Source organism: Fukomys damarensis, unplaced genomic scaffold (assembly GCF_012274545.1).
Source record: "Fukomys damarensis isolate Sample0158 unplaced genomic scaffold, DMR_v1.0_HiC HiC_scaffold_22, whole genome shotgun sequence".
Classification (NCBI taxonomy): Eukaryota; Metazoa; Chordata; class Mammalia; order Rodentia; family Bathyergidae; genus Fukomys; species Fukomys damarensis.
The window spans coordinates 14,613,567-14,631,976 of NW_022900934.1; the positions used below are offsets into that span (position 1 = coordinate 14,613,567).

The window sequence follows — 18,410 nt, forward strand, 5'->3', positions numbered from 1 at the left end:
GAGGATGTGGCTCAACATTAAGAGTGCTTGTCTAGAACGCACAACACCCTAGGTTCAATCCCCAGTACCACACACACACACAATTATAAAACACATATTTCGTTTCAGAGAATGAATAAACACATAAGCATACGCATTGTTTTCTTTCCCTTCTGTTAGACTGTAAGCCCCCTGAAAGTAAGAATTTTATTTCACTCCAGCACTTAGAAAAGCACCTGGCATATAGCAGGTGCACGTTATGCACCTGGATGGATGAGCAGTTTGGGAATCCCTGGCTTCATGAGGTGACTGTTAGACCTCGGCTAGAATTCCAGCACCACCAGCACCCAGCTTTAGATTACCTAGCCCCTTTGATCCCTGGTTTTCTCCTTTTAAAGGGGGGGTAGGTTAATCCTCTCATGTCACAGGGAGGCTGTGATAATGTATTGTCACCTACTGTGTGTTTCTTCACACCCTCTATCTCCACCTCACACATAATCCCTGCAGACCCAGCCCTGCTGCTGTCACACATTTCAGTGATGTCACAGCTCCCCTGCCTGGCAGCTCCTGCGGCACCATCTGACGCCCAGCCTGAGTGCTGACTGGACTGAGAGGAGCAAGGGGCACACAGTGCCTGGTCCAGTTTCGCTCCTTCAGTCCAAGGACTCACAGCCCCAGCATGTGTCCATCAGCAAAGAAGAAGCCCAAGAACGGAGTGGTTTCCAAGGTCAGACTTTTAGATAGACCTTGTTCTGAGCCCCTTGAAGGGGTCTTAACAAAGCATCCAGCCAAGTTCATCCACAGGTTGTGGGTTATTGTTAAACTAATTAACATAGCGTGTAGCCACACCAAGAACAGAGGCCTTCAGGCTTAGGGGAAAAGGGAAAGGTAAAGGGTGAAGGGAGGCCCGGAGGGTTAAAACGGCCCCCCATCCTGCCCCCAAACCAAGACGACAAAATCCCCAGTCTAAGGCTGGTCAAACCACGTTCAGCCAAATGGAGAGGCGTAATGGAGGCATTCGAGGGACTTTCCTCCTGTGCTACCCTTCTCCCTCTCTTTCCCTCTCTATCCCTCAGATGGAAGACGAGAAAGTGCAGGACAAGATAAAGCAGCCTGTCCACAAAGCAATTGAGCGGAACCGACTTAAAATGGTGAGATGCCCCATTCTGACCCCAGCCTCGGGGAGCCTGAGTCTCCATGCAGTGCTGCTTCTGGCCAGCCGGGCTGACACCCAGAGGGGTCAGCAGACCCAGGCCTGAGCCGAGAATGAGCCACAGGCAAGGGAGTGAGAAGCTATCTCAGGAGAACTGAAGCTTTTATTTTCTGGTTTCTCATTCCTGGCAGGTGTTACGAAATTTGTCACTCTTGAAGCTATTTAAGAGCTCAAACAGCCGGATCCAAGAACTACATAATCTGGCCAGAAGGTGTTGGAATTCAATGATCAGATTTCCGAAGATCTTCCGTGTCTCCTCTGGGTGAGCTCAGCCCGCTTGTGACTCTCACGATGGATCCAACAGCTGTCCTTACTGGGAGAAGACATTGTGCTAAGGAGTTTAGAAACTAGATCTAATTTTCACAAAGGCTCTGTAGATAGGTATTTATTGTACCCATTTTACTGATGGGGCCTGAGGCGTGAGAGATGAGTGACTTAGCTCAGTTAAGGAGCAGAGCTAGTTTAAAGTAGTGCCTATCTGCTATCAGAGTTGCACCCATAGCAATGGTCATAATCATTCAGTTATGAGCTAACTGCAGTCTGGGGCACTAAGTACAAGGGATCCTCCTCCTCCTCCTACCAACCCAACCCAACCCAGAGATAATCTGCTACTGCCTTGGAGGATTAGTGTTTCTTTCTGAGGTTCAATTTCCTCAAAAGTCAAATTCAAATATTAAGAAAGTTGACACAGCCGGGCGTGGTGGCGCACGCCTATAATCCCATCACTTGGGAGGCTGTGGCAGGAGGATTGCTGTGAGTTCAGACCAGCCTGGGCTACATAGTGAGTTCCACATCAGTCTCAACTACATAGTGAGACCCAGTCTCAAAAAACCAAAAAAAAAAAAAAAAAAAAAAAAAAAAAAAAAAAAGGAAGAAAGTTGACATTTATTAGGTATCCATTAAGTGCTACTATACTAAGAAGTACTGCATTTAGTTTATTCCTCATAACAACCCTACTAGTTACGGAGGAGCATTCCAGTTTTACACATAAAGAAACTCTGGCTCTGGGAGGTTATATTTCTTATCCTAATACAGATAGTAGGAGGCAGAAGCAGAATCTGAACCCCAGTTTTCCTGATTCCAAAGCCTGTACTCAGCTTGGCATGGTGGCACACACATCCTGGCACTAGGGGCTGTGGCAGAAGACTGGAGCTCAAGGCCAGCCTGGGCTGCACATTAAGTTCAAGGCTAGCCTGGATGACGTGGTGAGACTTTTCTCAAAATCCAAACCAATGAACAAGCAAGCAAGCAAACAAAAAACAAGCAAGCAAGAGAAAAGCTTGCTCTCCACCTGCCATTCTGCTGCTCTATTGCTTCCTGCGGAACAGAAACAGTGAGGACCCTGGTCCCGACACAGTGGGTGGCCAGTCGACACTGGTCATTACTGCTATCTTGAGCCCAAGACCTCACTTCTTTCCAAACAGCCAGGCTGTGGTAGAGTGTGCTAGAATGGGGCTTTGCAGGGACTCACCCATCACAGACACACTTGGAGAGGTCCCCTTCCGGCAGATAATACCTTCACTCTTCCTTTGGGCTCTTCTCTCTGATCGGGCCTGCAATCTGGAAACAGAGCTGGAAGGATCGGGATCACGTAGCCCCATACTTTTCCAACTTTCTGTTTAAAACAATGGACCCTCTCTCCAAATATCTGTCCACAAGCTCCAACTTTGTTGTTGTTAGGTGGAGAGTATCTTGCCCTCATCCTTGCCCTTACCCAGGGCAAGTGAGCTACCTCTTCAGGACTCTAAGTATCCCTGGAATAGAATTTGAAGTCACTGATCACTCACCCTTTCAACTAAAGTCCAGAGATACAGAACCCTGCCCTAATGGCAGATGCATACAATGCATATTCCTAGGTTCTAATGACCAGTCACGCCTTTCACCATTGCAACCTCTCATATCCCTCTGCTCACCCCTTACTATTATGCTCCTGCCACCAAGCACAAGCCTTGGCAGTAAAGAAGTTTCTTTCCAAGGTCGTTAGCTTTCTAGAGAAGCTTTCCCAAGCTGGCTCCATAACAGCTGTTTCAGGACTACACTAGAGGATCCGGGCCTTAGCTCTGCTTTGCTGACAGCTTTTCCTTTCCCTCCCAGGGAAAGCAGCGTTTGCAATACAGTAAAACAAAACAATGAAAAGTTCCAAGAAGCTCCGTGTCTTGAAAAGAACCTAGAATGCAAGAAAGTAGAGTCCACAGGGGAACCGAAGGAGGATCCGGAGATAAGCAGCACAGAAAAAGATTCACCTGCAACAGTACCAAGGAAAAAAGAGCAGACGGAGCCTGCCCTCCCAAGGGCATCAAAGGGTCACGGCCTGAACACTGGAGCCCAGGGGAGGCATCCAGCCACGAGGGGCCCCCCAGTTGTTCTTTCCAAGACCTACAGCTACCGAACTCCCATGGGGGATATGAGGCAGCTGGATGTGAACGGCCAGTACACTTGGTTTGAGGGGCTGCCTACGCGAATCCACCTCCCGGGGCCCAGGGTCTTGTGCAGAGCCTCCCAGCTACGCCGCGTCAAGCGCCGCTGTACCCGCTTCTGCTCTGCATCGCTTGAAGTGCCTATGTACCGTTCATACAAGGTGGGTATGACAGCGCCGATGCCGGGCCGGGCTCAGGATCCCGATTCCTGAGGGCTGCGGCTGGCAGTGCCGGGAGGCTGCCTTCGTGCTCAGAGAGGGGGAAGCCACTGACCAAGCAGCACAGTGGACAGCGGCTAAGCTGAGGCCACTTCAGGATGCAACTAGGGGTCCCAGGGGAAGGAGGGCCACTGGAAGTGAGGGTTCCAAAGCCGGTATCTAATTGCCTGGAGGCTTCAGCGGGGTCTGCCCCCGCCCTGTGGCTCTGAATATCACAGGTTTAGGAATTTTTAAATGGGAGGGAGGGGCCAAGTTGGGCTTTTGCGGAGTTCCAACCCTTCTAGACCAAATCAACTGTGCTTTAGTTATGCTTCAAGTAAGATTTACTCCGAATAAAAATTTACTTAAGAAAAGAAACAAAGGTAGAAGACAATACTCATGGGATAAGTAGGTCCCATGAGAGGGAGCTATTGGTCCAGCTTTTAGTTTGTTCCAAGCCGCAGACATCCCTGGCCCTGTGCTCTCTCGCCAAAAGATAGCGCCCTCTGGCCGCGATCTTAGCGCCTAACACCTGAGGTCTCCGTACGCAGGTGGTGTGACCCTGGATGGGAGCTTGGCAAGTGAGGAGAGGGTAGAGGTCGCACCGGCAGCTGAACACAAGGGATGGGTGGGAAAATTCTCGAGTCTACAAATAAAACTTCCCATTTGGCACTGAAGGTGTTGCTGCAGGGTTGTCTGGGGTTGGTGAGACTGAAGGAAAAGAGCATTCGGTGGGGGTGGCTAAGGGAGTAGAGTACTGTACTATGACTTCCGGCTCCCCCAGTCTCCAGCTCTAGGCTTCTAAGGTCTAGAACCAGAATAAAGCCCGCCACCTTCACCCCTCCCTCTCTGAAGCTGATCTCCCGGGCAGTGTATTCTTTTGTGAAGTCAAAGAACGTTTGTGTGTTTCCTGGGTGCAAGCTGCCTCACAATGGCCCTGTGAGGCGAATTTACCAAGAAGCTGTGGCTCTGGGCGTGGTGGTGTACACCTATAATTCCAGCACTTGGGAGGCTGAGACAGGATTGCTGCAAATTCTAGGTCAGTCTGGGCTACACAGTGAGTTTAAGGCCAGCCTGAACTACACAGTGAGACCCTGCATCAAAAAACCAAAAGGAGGCTATGGTGCCCAGACAGAAAGTGACTTACCCAGCCTGCCTCGGAGAAGTGGCAAAGGCAAAAACCAATCTACTGCATTTCCCTGAAAATAAAACCAGTTCTAATATTAATTTTTGCTCCAAAAGATGCAACAGGGGGGATGCTTCAGGGGATGTCTTTTTTTTCCATTTACAACAATGAACATTTATTCAAATACAGTCGTGTCATCTCCCTCTGGAACATCATCATAACTCTCCAAACCCTGAATTCCAGCCAGAATTTCTTGAGATTCCATTTCCCGTGGAACCACTAGCCCTTTTCTGGCATGCCCAGCAATACAGCTCTCCTTAAATGAGCACCGCTTGTCCATGTCACCTGCACGCTGGCAGGCAACAAGGCCGTCAGTGATTTCATCCCTTGAATTCTTCACCCAACTCACCACCTCTTGCAGGTGAGGCTTCATGAAGCTTCCATTGAATTAACTGAAGACTTATGAGACGGGAATGGCAACAAAAATGACAGTGCAGGGTGATGGGCTGCACAAAAGTGAAAAAATTACAGGCACCAAAATCCAGAAAGCATTTTTTTATTTCGCACATATGCATTAAGTACACCCATTACAACACATGACTTACTGAATTACGAAGATTTGTATGTCCTTCACAATCAAGTGGGCATGTGATTGGTGCATTGTGTCTGTACTCTGATTGGTCACTGGGCACTAAGTCTCAAGTTCAACTGCTTACATAGGCATTTGTTTACCTCTCATCCAAAGGCACCCATTTGGATATTTAAAAATAATTATAATTCATTTTATTATTAATAAAAATATTACTTATATATAATTACATATTAATATTATGTTGTAATTCAATGCATCCATCATGTATTGCAATGGACGTACTAAATCAGGGGTGGCAAACCAATTGTTTTTCAGACAAAAGATGTTAGTTGATGTAAGAGTTGTTTTGTGTTTTTTTAACACAAAATCTCAGTGCTGTATTCAGGTTTAACTGCAGTAGTGGCACTCTGCAATAAATAAGTGGGTTTTGGGTTGCTGTTTGGCACTCGGTCTCTAATAGGTTCGCCATCATGGTATCAAATCTATCCATCTGGCTGACCTTAACTAGGGCTTACCTTACAAGGATCCTGAAAAAGCATGCCAGAGTTTATTTTCTAATTAGGTCTTATTTTGGGAGAAATACAATAGACTTCCTGGCTGCTCCCCATTCCATATTCCCAAGAGAGAAGGAAGGCACAAGTAGAGCCTTCCCAGACAGAGGTCCCTGGGCTAGTGGAGTAGTCCCAGCCTCCAGCCCAGTGCTGCTGATGTCAGCTGTGGGTGTCAGCTGGGCCTCCGAAAGTGTCCTACCTGGATCACAGATTAAGAAAAACCCCAGGTCAGGCAGGGAGCTAGCACTGTGTCCCTGCCCAGCATGTCCACCATCAACCCCAAACTCTGGTTGGGGCCACCCTCTTATTGGTAGGAGCCGTAAGGCCCAAAACAATGTAGTAGGGGAGAGGAAAGGGGAGGGGGAGCCCAGGTTTCTCCATTTCAAGACTATAATCCTCCGTATTCCCTAGAGGGGGTCTGCACAGAGTGGATGCAAAGTCCTTGAAAGGGGTAGACCCCTCCCCAGAGGGAGACAGGGCAGTGATGCAGAGATCTGAAGTTTGGGACAGGGTGAACTATGAGAGGGCCTCCTCCTTACTCCACCTACTCCCACTGCTCCTCCCCAATAATTCTGACTAGAATTAGTCAGCACTATGACAGGGCATGAGTAGGGCCCTGGGGCCAACACCTCAGCCTGGCCATGAGCCTTGGTGAGGGGAAGGCACTGCACTACTACCGCTTAGCCTCAGCCCTGCTCCTTACCTTCTCCAGTGAGCAGCAACCCTGCAACTGCACACGGGTGACCTCCACTGCCAGCTGTGTGCCTGCTCAGCTTGCACTCTGGCCCACTTGGTTCCCCAGCTGGGTATCATCAGCCTTGGAAAGTAACCTTTATTCATTCTGCTTTCCCAAGCTCCTTCTGACTCATCAACTTTAGTGCGATCTGTCCTGAATGTATCATCACTAGGTGGTCAGGGAAGCACAGTCCCCATCACACTTTCTGTTCTGGGACCTCTCCCCCAGCACTGGTCTTGGTAAGACCCTTCCCAGAGAGCCCCAACTACCCAGATGGGGTAGGCCTGGGCAAGAATGGCAACTTCCACTTTGCCCCACGGAGGGCCAAGCTGGGCTCTAATTTCTCAAGGGGGAATCCCACCACACCACCCACAAAAGGGAGGCTGAGATTGGCCTGGCTACTTGAGGACCAGGACTGTGGATCTGGATGGGAATAACTCCTAGCAGAGCACTGCTTCCAGCCATATTCCCAGCCTGCCCTGGCAGTGACTGGTATGTTGCCTCTGGCAACCTGCCCACCAGGTCCCACAACTGGAACCTCTCCACTATCACTTGATCACTTCAATCTGACTCTTCCGGGCTCAGTAAGATCCTGATTTGGGTAGGCCATCCCAGAAATGGCTAACAGTGATCTGGGAGGAAGGGGGATAACTTTAAAATGTTTGGAGCTCATTATCAAGTGAATTGTAACAAGTCACATGACCGCTCTGAGCCTATTTCGTGTGTTTTTAAAATAAGCACACTAAAGTTCACTTCAGAGGCTTTAAGCAAATCAAGCTTATGTAGATGAAGCCAGTTGTGTAGAACAAATGTCTGGCTTTTCCCTGGCCCTTTGCAATAATGAAGCCTCCAGGATCAGTACTGACCCCGTTTCTTGCTCGTCAGGAGCTACAGAACTGCTGGCTTTTAGGAATTAGCTGCTTGTTAACAAGCTAAGCTTATTTCACATTCACCTTTTGCCAACTGTTCCAACTGTCCATAGATTAGGTCCTATGCAAACAACTGGAATGTAAAAATAAGATGAGGCCTTTGAGGCAAATAGGCCTTTTTTTTTTTTTGGTACTGGGGATCGAGCTCGGGTCCTTGTACTTGTGAGGCAGGTACCAGAACCACTGAGCTAAATCCCTAGCCCTTAGGCCTAGCTTTTTGACCAGCTATGTGATGTCAGGGAAAGGTGTTTACTCCCTCAATTTATAATCCTCAATTTCTTTGTTTGCAAAATTCGAGAAAGTGATGCTTATCTCACTGGGTTAAATGAGAATATACACTAAGCACTTCGCAGGGCAAGAGACAACACTTGGTGGTGGCACCTACATCACAGGTAAGCCTACACCCTCTGTAACAATAGAAAACACAGTGGTTTAGGAGGTGATCTCTCCTGTAAAATGAGGAGGTAGACAGTAGCTTCATAACTCTGAGTTATGGGTCACTTCCTATATGCCAGGCACTGTGCTAAGTTCGTATCTATACATTTCAATAAATCCTTACAATCCAAGGAAGTAAGTACAATTGGCATTCCACATCTGAGTTCTACAAAAAAAAAATCGGACCCCCCAAATATAAAGACCTGATTCAAAAATGGGCATCTGACATGGACAGACATTTCTCAGACAAACACACCTGTGAGTTCTGTATCTTCGAGTTCTGCATCCATGGATTAGACAACCATGTACAAAAATATTGGAAAAAAAAAAAGCACTTCAGCAGTACTGAACACGTACAGACTTTTTCTTATCATTCCCTAAACAATAATACAGTACAACTTTTTGGGGGGGCAGGTTGAGACAGGGTCTTGCTATGTAGTTCAGGCTGGCTTGAGCTTACTATGTACTCCAGGCTGGCCTCACACTCATGGTGATCCTCCTGCCACAGCCTCACATGCTGGTATTACAGGCATGCACCACCATGCACTAACTGAGTAACATTTATATTACATATTGTAAGTACAAATTTATTTGTTTTTGAGACAGGGTCTTGCTGTGTAGTTCAGGCTGGCCTCAAACTCACAGCAATCCGCTCCAGTGCTATGGTTACAGGCATTCACCACTAGAGTCAGCTGGGATTTGCTATTCTTAGGGATCCTAAAAGCAACCTCCCATGGATACTGAGGGTTTACTACAATTAATCCTCATTTTACAAATGAGGAAAGTGAGGCAGGGTGAGCTTAAGTAGTTTACTCAAGGTCTCACAGCTAGTAATAGGGATGCCAGGACCTAACACTCCACTGCAGCGCTCTGAAGCTTTGTACCCTGACTTGCCCAGGTAGTAGCAGGACAATGTTCTGCTTCCTCTATCCTTCCTGCGTCAATGCTATTTTTCCTCCCTTTATTATTTTCCTATGGAAAACCTCAAGCAACAGTAGTGTTTAATTCCCCAAGAATCCCTTGTACCCCGAATCCACCCCTAGGTCCCTCAACCCTGGGTCCTCGGAGATCCTGCCCCTGAGGTCCTGTGGTCTCTGGGTTGCAGGTACAAGGTCTACCACACCTGTGAACCAAATGCCCTCTGTGACTGCCAGAGGAAGCTGATCTTCAAGTCACAGAGCAAGGAGTCCAAGAAACTGGGCTTCCAGAATAGTATGTTTGAGCTGTACAACCCTCGAAGCCAAGGATTTGGGGGGACCTAGGGCTTCCCACTAATCCTCACCGTCTCAGATGTTTCTTGGCTTCCATTCAGCTCTGGTTTGGACAGGGCTGCCTAGAGCCAGGGGTTAGAGGTGTCCTCTGAGCCATCCATCTTCCTCTTTTCCCATCTTCCTCCTTGGTTGTAAACTACTCTGAACACAAATTATGCAAAACTCTTCACTTTTCCCCCGAATGGCCAGAGTTCAAGTGGTGGGTAATCAAGGGAGACTAACTTCAGTTCCCCAGAAAATCAAGAGATATGTCAAAACAATGGGCTGAAAGCAGCTTTCCGATCTAGGTACCATCATTTATCCTTCAGAAATAAAGACACTTCCCACATTCCTACAATCATCTGGAAATCTCTGGCCATATTTTATATATTGCCTATTAGTTTTTCTTAGAATGATAGTACAGTAAATCTTCAACTTACAAATATTTGAGTTGCAAACTTTCACAGTTGTACTGTATAAGACTCACTCTGTTGGACTTATGAACAAATCCTATTTAACAATTGTTCTGCCAGAACAGAATCTGTTTGTAAGTTGGGGACTTACTGTAATGGTTATAAAGTTCTATTCATTCTCAGTATTTAAAACAGTAATAACTATGGGAAGAGAAGATATGCGTACAAGGTGACCGACTGTTCAACCATTCAGAACTTATAGATCCCTAATGATCAAACTCTTTAGAATAGCTTATTAATGTCACTGTCTGTACCCTAATTCTGGCACTGCCAGCTCCTACCAAGTAACTTTGGGTAAATTGTTTAGTTTCCTCATCTACAAAACACAGATGCACTCCTGTAATCCCAGCACTCTTCAGGCCAAGGGAGGAGGATCACAAGCTTCAGCTCAGCCTGGGCAACTTAGTGAGACCCTCTCTCAAGGTAAAAAATAAAAAGCCAGGCATGATGGTGCGTGTCTGGAATTCCAGCACTAGGGAGGCTAGGGCAGGAGGATTACTGTGAGCTCAAGGTTAGACTAAATTAAACAGTGAAACCCTGTCTCCAAAAAAATAAAAATTAAAAAGGCTGGAGATGTAGCTCAGTGTAAAGGCCTTTAGTTCAATTCCCACAAAACAACAAAAACAGATGATGGTATATTCCCTATTCCAGACGTTTGTTGCAAAAACTGAAAAAAAAAGACATACCAGTAAATGCTCTTAACCCACTTCTAGACACCTAGTAAGCACTCAATGAATGTTATTATTAAAACAACAAATGTCATTCCCACTGGCCAGTCTTTTCTGGAATTCACCTGTAGAAACTACTCCTTTGGTTACTTAAAAAATTGTGAAAATCTTAAGGTCACTAAGCCTAGATGTTGCACTGTTGAAAAACAAACAAAATCCTTCACTCCTCTTACTTTGGGCAGTTTATAAGGTAAATTAACACCCAAAAGACAGAAGACTGGTCACTATAGAAGATACACAGAAAAAAACAAGCTTTTAAAGCAATATCCATCCAACTGTACATGGGTTGCATGAAGCCCCATAAGATCATAAAATTTTAGCATTATTATGATTTTTAGTGATATTTTACATTACTCAATTATGTGGCACTTGAGCATGGACTGCATAGATTGACAACCAAACACTGCAGGGAAGGGTGCAGTGCTGTGCTAACTCTGCCTCTTTTGCCTGCCACAAAGTCTAATATAACCCCACAAATATCAGATGTTACATTCACTTGTGGGACTTGGCAATAAAATGGTAATTATCAATAAGGGCATTTCAATCTACTTCTGTGAAGACAGGTGTTTCCTCTTATGAAGCAAACGTGTAGGTTTCCTTACTAAACTTGGACTTATGTTACTTCATTTTAATGTTATAATAAAAATATAAAAATAAAGAAAGTTTTGTTATTTTTATACATTAGTTATATATGGCCCAAGACAATTCCTCTTCACTCATATAACCCAGACAAACCAAAAGACCAAACACCCACACCTTAAAGGAAATTCTAAAGAGGTGCTCCAGCCATATCAAGGGAGAACAGCATCAAGATATGAGTGTCCTGAAGTGTTTCAAAATAGTCACAGGCCTGCATTTGTGGTGTCTAGGGAGAAATCCACTGGCCCATCTGGTCTTATGTCCTAGACTCTGCCAGAAGAAATACTGTGTCCCAGTAGCAAGCACTTCTTTCCAGCTTGACCACAGTATTCTGAGTTACCAAGCTGCCTCACTCTAGTACAGTATTCTGAGTTACCAAGCTGCCTCACTCTAGTACTTTCCCAGCTACTGTCCAGGTTGTTCACTCTTAGACCTTCATCCTGTCAGCCTCAAATCCCTACTCTGCAGGGCTCAGAGCCACAATGCTACAGAGACATAGTAGGAGGAAACCCTCAAAACACATCCACATAACTATAACACTTAAAGCTAAAAATTGACAGCTCTCTTGTGCAAGATCCAGAAAAGCCAAAGAACAGTGACAGTGTCAATGCAGAAGAGGGTCTAATCCTGTGCCATCTGTGGCATATTTGGAAATCACAGACAAGAAGGAAAAAAACTCCCAAAAGTCACGAGGTTAACCAGAGGCACAGAGATGGTGTGGCACAGGGCTTCCCTGTACTAAGTACCTATTTTAACAAAATGCAGGAATAATTCTGAGGTTCAGGAAAGGAGATGGCATAATAATTCTTTACAGCTCCCTTGCTGGCTGTGCCGATCTTTCTCAGTCCCAACCATGGCATTACAAAGTAAGTATAGGCAACTGTGGAAAATACTGTATTTATATATATAGGAAGAACAGTTGCAAGGCCCTCACAGAGGAAATTCTACCACAAAGAAAAAAACTTAGCAGCAAATTTGTATCTTTCCCAGCATAAACCAGACAGGAAAGATGAGCTTCCTATTTCTGGACACCCATCAGACCCTCCCACCAGAAAATTACAAATAGGTCAGGAAAAAAGAGGTTCAGTGGGAGCCTGTTTTCTTGGGAATAGGCAGTGACTCTGTTTGGAGGGTCAGATGGAAGTCATGCTGGGATTCTTCTCAGGGTTCCACAGCCTTTGTTGCGAACTGGCAGCATGATGGAGACCCAGCAGAGTGACTGGACAGCAGTTAGTCATGGATTCTTGGGTACACACATGTATACAGGGCAACGGTTGTCTGTCCTCCTTGTGCTTCTTGATGTCTCCATCTTCCGTCCTCTCCCTGACAGCACCCTAGTGCTCTGCACCTACATTTCTTTCTGTGACTAAGGATCTGGAAATCAAGTTTTTCTCCAAACAGAATCACTGTGGATCGGCAACTCAGCAAAGGTAACAGCTGTCCCGGGGGAGTAAAGCAGATGAGTAGAGGAGTGGTTTGCGCCAATCAGATATCCTTGATTCTTTTCCCAATCAGATATCCTTGATTCTTTTTTTTTAAAAAAATAGGCTGGTAATAGGAATGATGGCTCAAGAGAGACATCATTCCAAATCTGTTATTATTCTCAAAGAGGTTCCTTTCCTGACCTTCCAAGACCAAGGTTTCAGAGACAGAGGCCATTCTTGCAGCTGTGATCCTGACTGCTACCTGCCTTCTTGATGGGGTCTTGCTATCTCTCCATTAACAGAGACTTCGTTATTTCCGGGGTTCCTCTCAGACCTGGGCTGGGCCTTATCTGGAAAGCCTGAGCATCCCAAAGTGTTAGGGGTACCAAGTGCCAGATGAGTGTCCAAAGGGCCCAATTCTAGACATTGGATTTAGGGGCCGAGTTGAGGGGGATCTCCTTGAGTTCCGTCCGCATACACAGGTACTCCCCAATGACAGCCATGAGTGCAATGCATACAGCTTGGACCAGCCACCAAGTCAACGCTGAGGGAAAACGGGAGCTGTAGAACCAGCAGCCCAGGAGGTGAAAGAAATGGACAGTAACAGTGAAATCCAGACACTGCTTCCCTCGCCGGATGAAGTACAGCAAACCCAGGGCACTGTAGGGAAAGGACAGCAGCAAGTTGTCACTGGGTTGTCCTGGCCTTAAGATTAGGTTACTTGGGTGATATGGACAATTAGGATGACAGCAGAGTAGTCAGAAGTAAGCGACATAAATACAAAGCAAGGATTACGATACCTAGAGGAATTGGCAGGTAATGTCAAAAGTGAATTCGACTGAGCAAAAGAAAACAAAAGTACAGACTTAAGTGTGACTCAAGGGTAAACTAGGTGGGGTAGCCAGAAAGCATACAGGTTCTAGCTAAAATGAAGACAAACTACTAGCTTCTAGACAAATCTTATCATGCTGGGTTAGCTTGAAATCCATCAATCTTCCTGTTATTCAAGAGTAGCCAGAAATCTGAACTTTTATAAAATAATATCAACTAGCTGAAAAAAAAATGTTTTAAGAACCATGCATGAGGCAAGGTGTAGTGGCACAAGCCAGGAATCCCAGCACTTGGGAAGCTAAGGCAAGAGGACTGCCCCAAGTTCGAGGCCAGTGTGGGCTACATAGTTTAAACCAGCCTGAACTACATAGTGAGGTCCTGTCTCATGAAAACCACCCCTCAAAAAAAGAAAGAAAACCCAAAAAAACAAAAAAACAGGCATGAACTAATATGAAACAACATATTTGGGAGGGAAATTCAAGTTAAAATCAGCCCACCAATTTTCAACCTTCAATTTAAGATCAAGGATGTTCAAGGCACTGTTCTAAGTACTTCCTATCAATTGATATTTAATCCTTACAACTATGACATAGGTGACCTTACAAGCCCCACATTAGTGATGAGGAAACTGGGGCTTAGATTAACTTGTCCAAAGTCACTAGACTAATGGTAAGATTGAGATTCAAAGCCAAATGAGTTTACCTCAGCCTGAGATTTTGATCACTATGCTAAAGCGCTTCTCAGAGAGGGGCAATAGTTATGAGTAACCTTAGACACTGCCTAGTCCAACATCTTGTGTATAGATAAGGAACCTGAGGCCCAGAGAGGAAGAAAGTAATTCAGCCAATGTCAGAGAGATCAAGAATAGAGCCAGTTTTCCCAAGTTCTAGTCTAATCCTTTCCTCACCTCATGCCACATCAGGGAAGTGACCTGAGTTGGAAGCTGTCATGCAGGCAGCACACACACAGTGACAGAAAAGCTTTGCAGGTAAGTAAAAACAGCAATGGAAGTAGTCCCATGATAGAGCCAGTCCCAGAATTGGCCTCTGCCACCCACTTTAGTCTACCACTCCTCAGGAACAGACACCAGATGTCTCATGTCCAAATTTAGAAGCTAGCCCCAGTTCTAAGACCCCAAAAGCTACATAGCAAAAACAGTGGTACTTACCAGGTGAGGGCATTAAGGATGAAGGACATCATGGAGAGTCGGCCTGGAGGGGTGGAAAAGCCCAGGATCTGAGGGGGAATCACAAATAGAAACATGCTGGAGATGTGACTTCACAGAGTAAGGATTCCAGGGTATAGGATCCCAGCAGGCCTCCTTCAGTACAAGCATTCTTCAGAGAACACAGCAGACAACAGCCCTTCCTTCATGTGCATGGCAGCCTAATTCCAACAAGGTTTGTTCTTTCTCTATATATCTGTCTGTCTGTCTCTCTCTTTCCATCAAGGTACAGTGGACCATTGACTTATGAACTCCATCAGTTCCCAAGGGCTGCTTGTAACTCAAGTTGGTTGTAAATCAATACAGCTGAGATCTGGATGTTAACCTGGGTACATGCTATAGATAACAAGAGGCAGATAAATCTTCCATTAATCTAACTAACTCAAGTTGTTCATATGTCAGGCCAGTCGTAACTTGAGGGTCCACTGTACTTTCATGCACATCTATTGTAGTATTTCATTTAATCCTCATGGTACGTGGAAGGGTAGTATTATTCTCATTTTCAAAAGGATGACATAAAACCTCAAGTTGCCCAATGACACAGTAAGTAAATAGCAAGAGTAAGGTCTCAAAGGTTGTTCATCAAGTTACAGCCCCACTGACCAGGCACATGCTTTTGTAAACAAAGTTTTATTGAACATAGCCCACAAATAGTCACTTAACTATTGTCTATGGTTGCTTTTCCACTACAACGGCGGAGCTGAGTGGTTGTGACCTAAAATCTTTACCACTTCCCCCATTCAGAAAAGGTTTGCTGAATTCTACCCTTGATCTCAGGTTGTATACAATAGGTGGTCTAGGATTTCCACATGCCCTTCCCAGGAAGAAGGAAGCTCCTATTCAGTTACTACGAAGCACTGGGGCATGCGCAACCTCCACTACTCTTGACGAGATACTACTGAAGACCAAACATCTGCCCCATATTTGCAATTTACAAAGGCCTTTGATATCCATAATCTCATACTATCCTTACAAAAATCTAGAAAAGCCTTTACTATTACCACTACCACCTCTTTTTGGATAACAACTTGCCCAGGGTTCACACAAAGAATAAGAAACAGGAACAAGGTCCTGGACACCATCCTAGGTCTCCTAGTTCCAAACTATGTTCATTACCATTTACCACAGCTGCTTCTCAGATGTAAAAACTTCTTAGGCCTGTTATACTTTATACAGTACTTTTCTACTCCTAGGTCTGAATCTAATAACATTTTACTGAGAGTGACAGAGAAAGAGAATTCTGTTCACTTTCCAAAAGAGGGAAGACTCAGAAAGGTGAAACAACTTGCTCAAGTTCCCATTATTACAGTAGTGTGTTTAAGCCTGGACTGGACCCTAAACACAGGCTCTTTGGCACCACAGTTCACTACCTCTCTGCTTCCATTGCCATGATTTTGCATACGGAAAAACAGATTAAGAGAGGTAACACTTGCCCCAGGCCACACAGCAAGTAGAATGAAACTTAAATAGAAGGCTGTCTTAATCCCAAAGCCTGGACAGTTTCCACTGCAACCCCATGAATGCCCTTTTATCTATACTTATTCCTAGTACGGACCGTACATATCTGGACTCAAAGAAGTGAAATCCCTTTCCCGGATTCTCAGAAAACAGAAGTATGAGTTGCCTGGGATGCAAGCCTGTTTATAACAACATGTAGGCCCTTTCCTTTGCATTCATCTGCTTCTGTTACCAGTCTCTCCATTTTATGGATGGGGTCGCTGAAGCTTGGAAGAATGAAACTTTACCAGAGTTATACAGTGAGAACCAGGGTGTCGTTCTAGCTCGTTCTAGAGCCTAGTGGTGTCAGACAACAGTCTACACAGTGAAGCAAGACCCCATCCCCGCCAGCCCGGGGACCCTACCTCGGCGTCGAACATCTGGTCCAGCGATGGGGTGCTTCGCACTAGAGCATCCACCAGCGCCAGCCACAGGCCCAGCGAGCCATAATAGACGGTCTGCATGAGGACGATCTGCGACAGGATCAGCAACGGGTCCCACACGTAGCTACGGAACTGGCCCGCCATGCCGGCCCGCGGGTCCTGGCCACCTCCCGCGCCTCAGCGTCGCCTTGCCATGGGCCCCGGCAGCCTGGCCACCTGCGGGGACACACGCTGGGCCTCAGCCTGCAGGCCGTCGCCTTGACAACGCCGCCCTGCCCGGGGGTGGGGGGAAACTCAGACGGAAGGGCGAGCCCATCCCGGGATCTGGAGGGGCAGAGCCGACAAGCTCATTCCCAGAATGAGAGGAAATCTTGTCCACTACAGCTGCTCGGCCCCCGCCGTACACAACTCCTACTGGGTTCACTCACCGGTGACTGACTAGAGGATGCAGCGTTCGAGTACGGCTCGTCTTCACCAGCTGGCTCCCAAAACACGAACAGACCGGACCATGGAGGAGAGGCCGACCTGCCTAGAGAGGCAAAGCTCTGACTACCCGAAAGGCCGAGGTGGCTGCGTGGGAAGGAAGCATTTCCGGGGACGGGGGCGAAGAGCAGGGCTGATAATGCGCAAGCGTACTGAGTACCATTTTGACTAAACCACCTATAGGGCCCAAGCTGCCGGGAAATAAATTTGCACATGCGCAGAATGAAAGATGAAGGCGAACGGAAGCAAGGCACAAAATCCGTAGCGCTCGCGTGCCCTCTAGAGGGCAATTGGGTGGTAGTGATGGGGCTATTAGGAGAGGTCGTGCAGGCGGTCTACTTTGGCTCGCTGACAAGGGTAATAATTGGTCTGAGTATTTAAGAGATGATAAACGTTGACTATTTTCAACTTAGATTCCCTGTGTTTTCTCCTATCGAGGGTCTTGAAAAGCACTTGCAAGCTTTTCTACATATTACTTTACCACTGGACCAGTTATAGGTAATGAAACTAAGGGCCAACGAAGAGAAGCCATATACTGTCCTGACAGCCACAGAGTTAGTGGACAGGACTAGAATTCAGGTGTTTCCAAACACTACAACATTGATTTCCCGCCTGTTGGGTGCTGGGAAGGTGAGAACACAGATGAGACAGTTCCTACCCTCAGACACAGTGTAGCTGTATTAGATTGGAAAGCCAGTGGATGTTTTATCATGTGAGTACCTGGCTGGGCTTAGTGACACACACCTGTAATCCCAGCACTCCGGAGGCTGAGGTAGGAGGATCGCTATTTAGTTCGAGGCCAGCTTGGGCTCAAAGTCAGCCTGAACCACAAGTGAAACCCTGTCTTTTAAAAAATGTGAGTATCCCATGGAAAAAAAGCTCAGGTTCTGAAATGACACCTGAGACCAAACTGTGACCTTGCCTGACACCATGATTATGTTATCGCTGCCTTCCCTGAGTCTCATTAGTAGACAGTAAATAAATATTTGCTGAATGAGTCAAGAACAGAGAAAGGACAACAGCAAAATGATGACATACTTTATTCCTGTACCAGGAGACCAAAACTCCTCAGTATCATTGATGCTAAATTTCCTTTCTCTGGAAGTAAATGATTTTAGGAAAACAATCTGGTTTTAGAGTCTCCTCTACCACTTCCTAGATGTGTGACCAGCAAGCCACTTCCTTTTTTAAAACCTCAGTTTTCCTGATAATGAAATGAGGATTTGAATAAGACTAACATTATCCAACATTTAATCCACCGTCCCACTAATTATTTTCCCATTTAAAGAGTTTATCAAAGAA

General features: G+C 46.1%; 2 protein-coding genes across 3 annotated transcripts; one reads left to right on the plus strand and one right to left on the minus strand.

Annotated features, from left to right (window-relative positions):
* Positions 1 to 470: 470 nt before the first annotated feature.
* On the plus strand, positions 471 to 5,570 carry Tp53tg5 (TP53 target 5). 2 transcript variants are annotated; one of them, XM_010631492.3, is made up of 5 exons: positions 471 to 706; positions 1,056 to 1,130; positions 1,324 to 1,454; positions 3,287 to 3,770; positions 5,122 to 5,570. In XM_010631492.3, exons 1-5 carry the CDS (start codon positions 659 to 661, stop codon positions 5,251 to 5,253), a joined length of 870 nt encoding a protein of 289 aa, XP_010629794.1. In that variant the 5' UTR covers positions 471 to 658; the 3' UTR covers positions 5,254 to 5,570. The 2 variants fall into 2 exon arrangements, with proteins under 2 accessions (XP_010629794.1, XP_010629795.1); XM_010631493.3 differs by lacking the exon at positions 5,122 to 5,570 and adding an exon at positions 4,358 to 4,433 and having other exon boundaries at positions 476 to 706.
* A 5,292-nt stretch (positions 5,571 to 10,862) lies between these two features.
* Positions 10,863 to 17,144, minus strand: Sys1 (SYS1 golgi trafficking protein). Its single transcript, XM_010631494.3, has 4 exons — positions 17,054 to 17,144; positions 16,608 to 16,841; positions 14,689 to 14,756; positions 10,863 to 13,349 (listed from the first exon to the last, which is right to left on the minus strand). Exons 2-4 carry the CDS (start codon positions 16,767 to 16,769, stop codon positions 13,109 to 13,111), a joined length of 471 nt encoding a protein of 156 aa, XP_010629796.1. The 5' UTR covers positions 16,770 to 16,841; positions 17,054 to 17,144; the 3' UTR covers positions 10,863 to 13,108.
* Between the last annotated feature and the right edge of the window lie 1,266 nt (positions 17,145 to 18,410).

Bases quoted from the DNA above. Each gene is read 5' to 3' on its own strand.
- Tp53tg5 (XM_010631492.3), top strand. From the start codon at position 659: ATGTGTCCATCAGCAAAGAAGAAGCCCAAGAACGGAGTGGTTTCCAAG. The intron at 1,131-1,323 runs GTGAGATGCCCC...CATTCCTGGCAG, and splicing joins AGCGGAACCGACTTAAAATG to GTGTTACGAAATTTGTCACT. The intron at 3,771-5,121 runs GTGGGTATGACA...ATTCAAATACAG, and splicing joins CTATGTACCGTTCATACAAG to TCGTGTCATCTCCCTCTGGA.
- Sys1 (XM_010631494.3), bottom strand. From the start codon at position 16,769: ATGGCGGGCCAGTTCCGTAGCTACGTGTGGGACCCGTTGCTGATCCTG. The intron at 14,757-16,607 runs GTAGGGTCCCCG...ATTCCCCCTCAG, and splicing joins ACCAGATGTTCGACGCCGAG to ATCCTGGGCTTTTCCACCCC. The intron at 13,350-14,688 runs GTAAGTACCACT...CTTTCCCTACAG, and splicing joins ATCCTTAATGCCCTCACCTG to TGCCCTGGGTTTGCTGTACT.